Raw genomic sequence first — 11,552 nt, 5'->3', positions numbered from 1 at the left:
ACTACAGAGCGTACCTGATTAAAAGCCGTATATATGCAATTTAAAAACAAAAGTCAATTTTGTATCTATACAAGCTGCAATGGATTTAAAGCCTCAGGTTTAAACAGCAATAAATAAACTTATTAAAGTAAATTTCTTACGTTTTAAACCAGGTGCACATCTGGCGCTAACTGAGTTGTTTTCAGTTTTGCTCCAGGTTGTTTATGTTCATGTTTTCTGATCATGTTATTATTCGAGATGGTGATTAGAAATACAAGAACATATTTACTACTACACAGAAAAAAAGTGCAAATTAAGGCTGCACTGTGTAAAATATGTGCCCTATATTTCCAGACAACAACCATTAAGTGGAGAATAATGCCAGATTGTAACACATGCATGGAAGTCATCTTTGCATTATCATCGGTGGTTGCCGCAGTAATGGACCAAATTGCATTTGCTTGGTATCGTTCATCGAGGATTAAAGGAAACTTTAACAACCTAACATTGACTTTATGATACAAACGAAGTGTAATGTTTTTGATAGATAACTTCCACTGCCGATTAAATCAAATGAATACAGTAAAATATTCAATAAAGTACTGTTAAACCTACGGTTTTGTTCCTATTGTGTATTGTATGAATAATGTTGGCAAAAACATATCATAAAACATATCATATCTCCTCGTATGATAAATGTCTTCAAATGTGCATGCGTTGTGGAAATCGTCTTTTTTGTCGGTGCTGCAATAAAAAAATATATAGATTTTTTAAAAGTAGCAAAAAAGTAGCGGCTTGTAAATGACTACATAAATAATTCACATAAGAACCTAGATAAGATAAAATAAGATAATCCTTTATTCGTCCCACAATTGGGAAATTTATTTTGTCACAGCAGTAAGACAAAGAATAAACAAGTATATAGAAATTAAAAACATTAAAAAGTAGAATATTTTCAATTCATATATCACATACTGTAAATGCAATGTATTTATACATTGATAAATTAGTTTCGGAATTTATTTTTGTTGTGTATTTTGTTGTGCATTTGGTTATGTATGTTGTCTTGTATTTTATGGTGTATTTTGTCACATAAATGATATTCAAATGGGGGGAGCACTTAAAGCTGTCTACGCTTTTTACTTATTGGTTGATCAACGGATGGCCCAAACAACAACAATGCCTTTCTTCCCTTAGCTAGCAGGTAACCCAACACCTTGCAGCCATTACTGATCACTGAAAGCTCAGGCAACTGCGCTGCCTCCTCTTTTGAATATTTTCTAGTGACAAGATAAAATACAAGCCAATATACACAATAAAACACATGACAAAATACATGAGCAAATACATGACAAACTACTCAACAAAATAAATGAAAAAATACTTACATACATAAGGAAATCCCATTTTTATCATCCATTTAGATGTATGTGATTTATCTATGTGTTGATTTATTTATATGGTATATATTACTAGGTATTTATTTATTTATACATTGATTTGTACATACAGTATGGCAGGATCAATCCTCCATAGCTGTGGCCATTACGCATTAATGCAACATTAATGTCTGGACAAGCGCTAATTGCAAAATGCAATATTGACCCGCACACATTCGATTTATTTCATTAAGCTGTGCTGTGTTGGCGAGGGACACACAATTTGAACTCCATTTAGGCCAAATAAAGAATTATAGCATGGGATAGAAATAATACAAATTTTACTATTTAAATTGTCTAAAGGAGACATATTGGGTTGAATGATCTCTAACCTTTAGCCATTTTATACTGGCAATTGCCCACAAGGAACACAGACAACGTGATGTTTTTGTGAAGAGTAGATCAAGCCTTCAAGTTTTGTTGTTGTTGACGTTGCATTGAATGATTTCATAATGGAGGATAACCTATTGATCGCGCACGAAAATAGGGCAGGGGTTAAAACGGTGAGAAGGGTATGAAGGGAATATCTTTCAGTATACTGTACAACCCAACATAATAATGTATTGAGGTCTGTTGACCCACACTGAGTTCCAGTGATCTGCAGGAGGCACTACAAACAAAAATAATGGATTAAGCCGGGATATGTTTGTTATTTTGGCTTAGTTTAGACACAAGTCAGTTGCATGAAAGCATGTTCACCTTATCTTGGCTCAGTTACTATGTATGATTTTTTTTCTACAGCTAAAATTATCCCTCAAAATGGGTTTTATAGCATTCCCACAGCCTTTCCTGATATATTGGATCATTTAATTATCCAGCATTTAAATTTTGCATATAGGCTATATTGTCATTTAATTGAACTCCATTCAGTGGATAACTGCAACAGTGATTTTAGAGCCATTCATGTTGTATGTAGAGTTATTGATATGACACCGAGCTAAACCAACAGCTAAGGATCATGAGCCAAAGGACACGTAACTGTCAGTTTATTTCTTTATCCGAATGGTAAAAACTGCATACTACATTAGAATGTATTGAGTCCATGTGCCAATAAATTTACAACTATTAGGTACAAAGAATTAACATCTGTCAAAACTATGACAAGATTTAGCTGTTTATCATCATATAAACACTTCTAGAAACTTACAGCATTGCCTTGTCAATGCTTCAACATGGATGGAGACAGGTTAGAATATGTAATGAAATGGCCATCAGAGCTTTGAGAAATGTTTATATTATAGCTGTAAAAAGTGAAGCAAACATGTACTAAGATGGTATGAATTGAGTCTTTGATGAGGGTAATATGTAAAGGTAGTAGGTAAAGGCCCAATTCGCATTCATCTGTTCCTTTGTCAAAGAGAGAAAAGTTGTTTCTGTATGAAGGATCAATTAAATAGGAGAAATAAAATCAATGAACAAGAAATAGAGAAAATAAAAAAACGGACAAGTAATGCGTAAACTACGCTGATTTTAATTCAAACGCACCACCTCAAATGCCTGGTTTAGTAGTCCCCGCAGAATCTATTGTCCCCCATCCCTCTCAAACAATGTCAAATCACCCTTTTTTACTTAAAAACGGCTAATTTCGCAGAAAGTTGAGATATTTTCATGCCTGATTGATGCTTTAACGCAAAAGGACCCGCACATATACTTCTTTTACGAGTTAGGGTAAGACAATAAACCATTTTTTTCTATGCTTCAGTGACTTCCTGTCCTGGCAATCTAAGTATGAATACGATGTAGATTCATTTGTAAATCTGCCTGTACCTCACCAGACACTTTTTTGTGTTTAAAATGTGAGGAAAAAAAGGCTTCTTTCTTTGAATAAACACAAAGACTAATGTACCTGGCACGATCAAAATATTCTTTGCTCTGGTTCCGGTAGAAGACGGAGAAACGCAGCATTCGCCCCGCGATGACTTCGGCCTTTGCCAGGAGCTGGTTGAGATGCACCGTCGAGTAATCTGCAAAATAAAAGAACACTTTGATTAGCTACGTTGGAGCTATGAATCCAAGACAAAAATTTTATTTTTCACGTTGCTTTACAGCTGGTGTGTCGAATTGAAAAGGGTAACATGACATCTCGCTTCCCCTCCCCCAATTACATTACACGCACTCACCCACGTTCGGCCAGATAAACTGCATCGCTCGCCCGGCCGCTTTATTTAATCCCGCTGTGCTTCTTTAATCTTAACAGTCTCCATCTGTGAGAATCTCGTGAACGTTCGCTCTCATGCATTTTGCAGCCTCTCATACATCAGGTGGAATTAAATGCTCGCACGCGTCTGCCGTTATGACCGAGTATGTTTGCAAAGACACCTCAAATATCACAACAACAAGAGAGGGTTTATTAAAGCAATCCTGAGTAATATTTGACCAAGAGATGTCGCTGTATTGTGTATTGCAACTTGTGTACTACAGAAGGAAGAATGCAAACTACAGAGACTTAATGTGACCAAACAACACCATTCTCCTGATTTTTTGCCTAGCCTTTTGTGAGGGTTTGGGACTTTTGGGTACCCGTAGAAGCAAGACGGCGGACAATCATGTCAGCTCCCTCTAGATGAGCCTCATGTTATATACCAACATTTCTTGACCCACAAATATTGAAAATAATGCACGTTTTTATAATAATTCAGGTATTTTTGCTTATTATTCAGATGAATATTAATTATTTTTAATGAATGACTTTTTCTTAACAACTGAGGAGCGCTATATAACACATTGTGTGTCCTTTTAAGTACGATATTAAAATCCTAACATTCTTCTTTTTATATCTTGAAGGAAATTAATGGACCACACTAAATACAATAAATACAATTAGAAAATTAGTAGTCGAATATAATGATCTTGTGATTTATTTGAAATATCATCAAGAACCTTTATGAATTATTGTTAGTAATATGAAGAAAAAAAACCTACCAACCTTGCAATATTAATGAAATTAGAAAATTGAAGAAAATATTTAGTAAAACAATAAAATAGTCAAGAAGAAAATATTGACCAAGTGGCAGGTAATTCTGCTATTGAAAATGTTTTTCTCATTCTACCATTTATCTTTATATGTCCATCCATCCATCCATCCATCCATCCATCCATCCATCCATCCATCCATCCATCCATCCATCCATCCATCCATCCATCCATCCATCCATCCATCCATCCATCCATCCATCCATCCATTGTCTTCTGCTTATCCGGGGTCAGGTCGCAGGGGCAGCAGCCTTAACAGGGAAGCCCAGACGTCCCTATACCCAGCCACTTCCTCCAGCTCATCCGACGGGATCCCGAGGCGTTCCCAGGCCAGCCTAGAGACAGACTCGCCAGCGTGTCCTGGGTCGCCTCCTGCCGGTGGGACATGCCCGGAACACCTCCAGAGGGAGGCGTCCAGTAGGCATCCTTATCAGATCCCCGAGCCACCTCAACTGGCTCCTCTCAATGCGGACGAGTAGTGGCTATACACAGAGTCCCTTCCAGATGACAGCTTTTCACCTTATATCTAAGGGAGAACCCAGACACCCAAAGTTCATGACCATAGGTAAGGGTAGGAATGTAGATAAACCGGTAGATCGAGAGCTTTGCCTTTCGGCTCGGCTCCCCCCTTCACCACGACGGACCGGTATAGGGTCCGAATGACGGCAGACGCTGCACCAACCCGTCTGTCGATCTCCCGTTACATCCTACCCTCACTCGTGAACAAGACCCAAAGATACTTGAACTCCTCAAACCTTGAGGGAGTATTTTTATGTTTTGTCGAAAAAACACTTTACAATAGGTTCAACTTGGTTTTTATACAAAACAAAAATGGCGTAGGATGCCAGGGTTGTTCGTTATTTTCACTATTGCTGCTCACTGTTGTTCGTTAGTTTGAATACAACGCACTGATTACACTATTTGCCAATACTGTTGCTGTTCTTCGGGTGGATCTACGTTCTATAACTTAGGGCATTTAATGAAAAGAAAGTCCTCAAGGGGGAACCTTTAGAACAAACAGTCCTGGTACAGTCCTCTTCTGTTCTCCTTGCAAGTTCAAAGCGCTTTGAGTTCATCCCTACTTACATCGACCAAACTATAAACTTATCGCAGTGATTGCACCGCGTTGTTTCCTGAAACTCACCGGCAGTGCAAAACTCGATGATTTCACTCCACTCGGACACGGCGTAGTCGCCATCACTCTGCTTGGAGGCTGTCTGGACGGCCACCGTGTATTCGGTGCGGGGGCTGAGGAACCAATGGCCCCTCACTGTCATGGGCAGAGGAACCGCCTTGGCCACCAACTTGGTGGGCACATCCTGGGGGAAGACGAAACATGCGGTTAATTGATGAGGCAAAAAAGAACGATCGGAAAAGTTGACCATGAATTCTTTGCACACTATTGTCCCCAGACACGTTCATCCACCAGAGTGAGGTATCTCTACATGATTATATTCTCTGCTGAGAGTCGCTTATGTGCAATAGCACCTGTTTTGAGCGGTATCATACAGGAATAACAGCGTCAACATCAAGTAAGCGTACCAAAACCTTTAAAGTTTGGGAGCATTTTAGCCTAAATACAGTCAATAAAACGACTACTTGCAAAGCAGGCTTTGCCTATCATGGCAGAGATGCACAGCCAGTTAAACCACATCAGAGGGTTGAACAAAATTGAGTCTGACTAGCCTCGGTAAGATTCTAACAACCTTCAAGTCATTCGGGTTTTACACACGTATCTTTTACTTTAAAAGAGAACTTGATTGTTATGCCAGACAATACCTGACAAATGTATTTGAAATTTAATACAGTATATGCGTTCCGAAGAACAAACATCAATTGTTAAAAGATGAAAAACGACAACGTTAACCTTGTGCGAAAATTGCACCACTGAATCTTCCTTTGGTCTTTTGTTTTATGCACAGTAGGTAGGAGGACTGTCTCAACAAAATTCTATGTGATTGTGGGATTACTGCATGAAAGGCCATTTTTGTATGAGAAATCTGTAAACAGTAGGGCCACTATCGTACGGATAAAAGTTTTAATTAATTATTTGCTCTATTGTTCACATGAGGTTAACTCGTCAGTTGTTTTAACCGTTTGATTCCAAACTGTTGAGAATCGTTAAATTCTTTTGTTACAGGCTTGGCTGTTGACCACTGAATGTAATTCACAAAAAGCACATAATATTTGTTTGATTTACTGGTCTACTGCCGCTTATTGGTATGTTATTGACTTACAGGTGTCATGATTGCCCTCACCTGTGCCTGCTCATTTGGCGCCAGCTGCTGCTCGTTGCCTGATTGGTTCCCCTCCTACTTAAACTCAGTACTCCAATCACTCCTTGTCAGTCCGTCAGCGAACCTCCGCATATGCAAGGCAAGCACTTTGCCTCTGGCTCCCGTCCATCCTGTCCTCATCCGTATCCTGCTCGTATGTCTCCAATTTTCCGATCGTCTCGGGCTCCCTGATTTTTCCCTTCCTTCGACACGCTTTGATCTCCTGCTCCGGCTATCGACCTGTTTTTGCCAAACGACCACGCTCTGATCTGCCCACTGACCACGCTCTGATCTCCCACTCCGGCTATTGACCCGTTTTTGCCCACCGACCAGGCTCTGATCTTCCGCTCCGGCTATCGACCCGTTTTGCGCATTCCCATCACGCTCCGATCCCGTGAGCTGCTTGCTCCTCCTGTCCAGCGAGCACCGGATCGCTGGTGTTTCTGTCCCCGCACCTGACCTCCTCAATTTCCCAGTAAACTTTTGTGTGAAATGTTTGGGTCCACCATCTGTTCCGGCTCTGACAACAGGGATAAAAATGTTTACTTAATTTCAATTTATGATTTATTTGCCTCTCCTTAAAAATGGACAGAGATTTATTCATGGATGTATGGCATACAATTTGCCACTGTAACAAGTCGCCACTGTAATTTACAAACATCACATCACAGTGACCCCCTTTCATTGTAGATGGACCCCGTACCCCCACCCTTTTGTCGTTCCCCCACTTCCCCTCAGGGGACGACAGCGCCAATATTTCATTCACTGCCCAGCAACATCGTGGCACCATTCATTTATTTCCCCACACTACGACCGTTGCACACTATATCAAACCAGTGTTTTCCAACTCATTGCCCAATGATAAGCTTGGATAGGGGGTTTGTGAGGAACCAACATGCTTTATAAGATAAAAAATAAAATATCCTTGGGTAGGCTCTTGGGCAGTGTGAGGAGAAGAATACTGGAAGAAAGTTATTCAAACTGAAATAAAATCTGGTTGATTTGGCTTTGTTATCATGTTAGTTATTGTCAGATGATTTGGCTAATTCTAAGAATTATCCATAAATTTATAGATTATTTATATTTACTAGATTCCTAACTAATTAGTACAGTAGAATACTGTAATAATATGTTTTAAGAAGTAATAATAATAGCAATATCAAAAATGTGCTTATTTTCTCTTTTTTATATTCTTATATTAGTAATATTTAAAATGGTTTACACGCTCGAAAAATTGTATGAATAAATAAACAAGAAAATTACATAATATGGCAAAACACATTTCAGGTATTAGTTTTAAAGGGACACTGTGTAACATTTAACCATAACATGTAACTGTAACCTCAGGCTAGTCTCTGCGGCCCCAAAGTAAATTTGTTTGAGACCCCTGATTTAAAAGGAACCGCAATCAGTGCGTAGATATCAATTACGTAGATTTGGTAATGAGACACTAGCATTTTTTAAATGATCACAAAATATTGGTGGGGAGAACACAAAGATTGTTGGATATTAGTGGGGATGCATCCCCTCCGTCCATTCCAAAACTACGCCCTTGATAGGTATATCAGTATCTGGCTTTCAGTTGGTCTGGTCTCCATTAGCTCATGGTATAAAAAAACAGTGTAATGCAAATGCTCTTGTGTTAATGCATTTCACTGGCATCACGCAACAATAAAAGCTGGGAAACCGAAAGGCTTGGTCGGCATGTCACCTTGTGTTTGAACTTGTTGGAATTTTTGTTCTCCTTCTTGTTGAGGTCGATGAAGTAATGTGTGATGCGCTCCTTGCCGCGCTGCTCCATGTCCCAGCAGATCTTAAAGGAGTCGCAAGTAATGTTGCTGATCTTGATGCTACGCGGGACGGGAAGCTCATCCATGTCAGTGATGGCGCCATCTTGGGATTTGCTTCCTGCACAGACAGAAAGTCACATTCGGTCATAAAAATGTCCACCTTGGTCGGGAAAATCTTGCCTGTGCCTTTAATACACTAGAGCAGGGGAGGCGAACATGTTTGACACAAAGAGCCGAGATTTTTAACTGTGAGAGTCAAAGAGCCACACCACGTGCTAACCTGCCATGACAAACAGACACACACAAACACACACAATTAAAAACATTATTTCCCATAACACACTCCTCTCCTTAAAATACAACAAGTATTGTTCTTGTGTTGATTTCAAGAAAAGTGTCCACCCTCAATAAACACACAAAAAAACCTATATATGAAACAAGGCAAAGAGCCACAGTATATAGAAAATATGATGAGGCAAAGAGCCGCATTCTTATTGGAAAAGAGCCGCATGAGGCTCTAGAGCCACGTGTTCGCCACCCCTGCACTAGAGCAAAATTTCTGAGTTGCGGGCGGCATTGGGTTGAAAAACTTTGCATAGGAGTTGGGCTGAGACCGTTATATTATTTATTATTTTATATGCCAATAAAGATTCTTAAATCCGATACCTCGGCAATACATGAGGGAAAAAGATGACACAGCTTTTTTTTCTCATGCATTTACCTGCACAAGTTAATGAAGACCTCCCAAGGCGCTTTACAATGTGCTTCACACTTTACCCTTTTACACACTAACTAACCAATAGCAGCGTCGGCCATGCAAGGCAACTACCTGCTATCGGGGGCATTAGGGATTCACTGTCTTGCCCAAGGACACTTCGATATATAACATGGAGGAGCCAGGAATCAAACCTGCAATCTCTTGATCCCAAGACACGCGCTCTACCTTCTGAACATGTTTCATTGTCCATTTGCTCATAAAGGGACCATTTCATTTTTTAAATGGCTTAAGATATACAAATACATTTTATTTACAAATAGAATGTGTTATTAAAAGTAAAAGCAAAGAATATTTCACTTTTTAAAACACTTAAGTTGATCATTAGAAACTCAATGCAATAAATAGGGCAACTTCAGAAAAGTTGTATTACATGTTATATCTTATAAATCTTATAAATATTAAAAAAAACAAGTAAAGAAAATTGTAGTCAGCTATTTGTATGTTGGCCATGAGCCCAATGAAAAGTATACTTTATATGTTGGCCTGGGGAGGGATGGGCGCCACCTGTACTTGCCCAAGACACACCACAGAAAACGGTGCCCCTACTACCATAGTGGTCAATAGATCCATCTAAGCGACCGAGCGACCGAGCAACCGAGCGGCCAGTCAGTCAGTCAGTCAGTCAGTCAGTCAGTCAGCCAGCCAGTCAGCCAGCCAGCCAGCCAAGCAACACAAAGGGACACAGGCTAAAAAATACACGCGAGTGTAATTGTTTTTTAAGTCAAATGACATCGGAATGGTTTGTTACCTCAAATGTTCTCTGGTTGATAAATGTTAGTCAACCAATACGGATAAACTGGGTGTTTTATTTTGCAAGCGGGGCTTAGTCTTGGTCACATCCAGTGGACTTATCTAAAACTGCGGGGCATCGACCGACATGAGGCGGCTCATTTTTTTTCTTGTGCTTCTCTCAGCTTTGTCTTACAGGCCAGATAAAATTTGTTGGTGAGCCAGATCCAGCCCACGGGTCATAGATGCCCACCCCTGCACAAGCGGCTCTTACTTTTTTATCGACTTCATCTCAGCGGGAGATGACGTTCTCCCTGTTGGCCACTTACAGTTTGACCGCGGCTGGTTGTCATGGAAACACATCATCCCCCTCACAACGCATACCTACGTGCTTTCCTGAGCAGAAGCCGGATTGAATATTTCAAAAGCGCTTTTTCCAGGAAGATACATCGCTTATCCACAGAGATGCCTGCGCAAAATATAACATTTGATATTTGTCGCGTCGTTGACTGCAATCATACGTAATGATAACGAGGACTGGAAAGCGAGGTCAAGAAAAATGTCAAAAGAATGTTCAACGGACCCTTTGTGCAGTCGGTGATGAATATAGACATTTGCGTCACACGCGGGCAACATGGCAACAATGCGACGTGTGTATTCTGTGTATATGTCTATATGTGTGTGTATGCTCAAAGAATGCACATCTACACAATGGCGAAAGCGAGCGAGTATGGCACGGCCAGTTCTATTCATACAGCGAGAGGGCCGTGATTAAAAGAGCAATTCCAGTTTTGGACTAATAAACCCATTTACATGAAACAATACTCCTCATGCTGGTGGACAATTGCAGATTAGCTTGACGTGGGAACAATGGGATGCTGAGATATAATTGGACGCACTGGCTTCAATCGACTGAGATATGATTGGACGCACTGGCTTCAATCGAAACTAAGAGAAACAATTTGGATTGAAAAGGATATACTGGAAGTGATATTTCTCAATAATACTGGATTTGCCATCTGCAAAATAATGTTTAGGGTTTTAAGGATTTAATTTTATTTAAAGGGATTTGTGCAATATTTTGCACCTCCTAGTCGTAAGAAAAACTTCATTTAAAAACAAAATTGATTTGGATAATAAGCAAAAATACATGAAGGATTATATAAACGTGCATTTTTACAACTACTGTACTCATGGGTCAAGAGATTTGTACTTATTTTATAAATGAGCCTCATTTAGATGGAGCTAACAGGTTTTTCATCCATCTTGCTGATAATGGTACCTCCCAAAACCAAAAACCTTGAGAAAGACTGGGTAAAACATAAAAAGACTAATTATGCTTTTCGGTCACTTTGAGTATCCGTATTTTGTCTTCCTTCTTGTGCTTTGTAGCACTCTTTTTTGTTACATTACACAATACTGCATCCCCTAGGTCAGAATAATACACATTGTCCCCTTATATACGACATAAGATCATTGGAAAACACAAAAAATGTCAGCACTATCAGTTGTGTCCAGTAATTTAAATGAGTGAAAATTTTTGATAATTTTGCTAATTAAATATTATGAATTAATAATACTTTTGTTC

At 39.5% G+C, this 11,552-nt stretch overlaps 1 protein-coding gene across 1 annotated transcript in view; it reads right to left on the bottom strand.

Moving 5' to 3' along the window:
• Positions 1-11,552, bottom strand: part of LOC148353784 (phytanoyl-CoA hydroxylase-interacting protein-like) — a 39,521-nt gene that overhangs the window by 8,448 nt on the left and 19,521 nt on the right. Inside the window, exons 2-4 of the mRNA XM_088351781.1 lie at positions 8,379-8,575; positions 5,536-5,710; positions 3,265-3,382 (exon numbers count right to left, since the gene is read on the bottom strand). Coding sequence (XP_088207907.1) covers positions 3,265-3,382; positions 5,536-5,710; positions 8,379-8,575 — 490 coding nt within the window. The remainder of the gene's footprint in view (positions 1-3,264; positions 3,383-5,535; positions 5,711-8,378; positions 8,576-11,552) is intronic.

The sequence above is a fragment of the Urocampus carinirostris genome, chromosome 13 (genome assembly GCF_059441175.1).
Source record: "Urocampus carinirostris isolate Australia breed hairy pipefish chromosome 13, RoL_Ucar_1.0, whole genome shotgun sequence".
Taxonomy (NCBI): domain Eukaryota; kingdom Metazoa; phylum Chordata; class Actinopteri; order Syngnathiformes; family Syngnathidae; genus Urocampus; species Urocampus carinirostris.
This window is presented reverse-complemented; position numbering and strand designations above follow the sequence as displayed.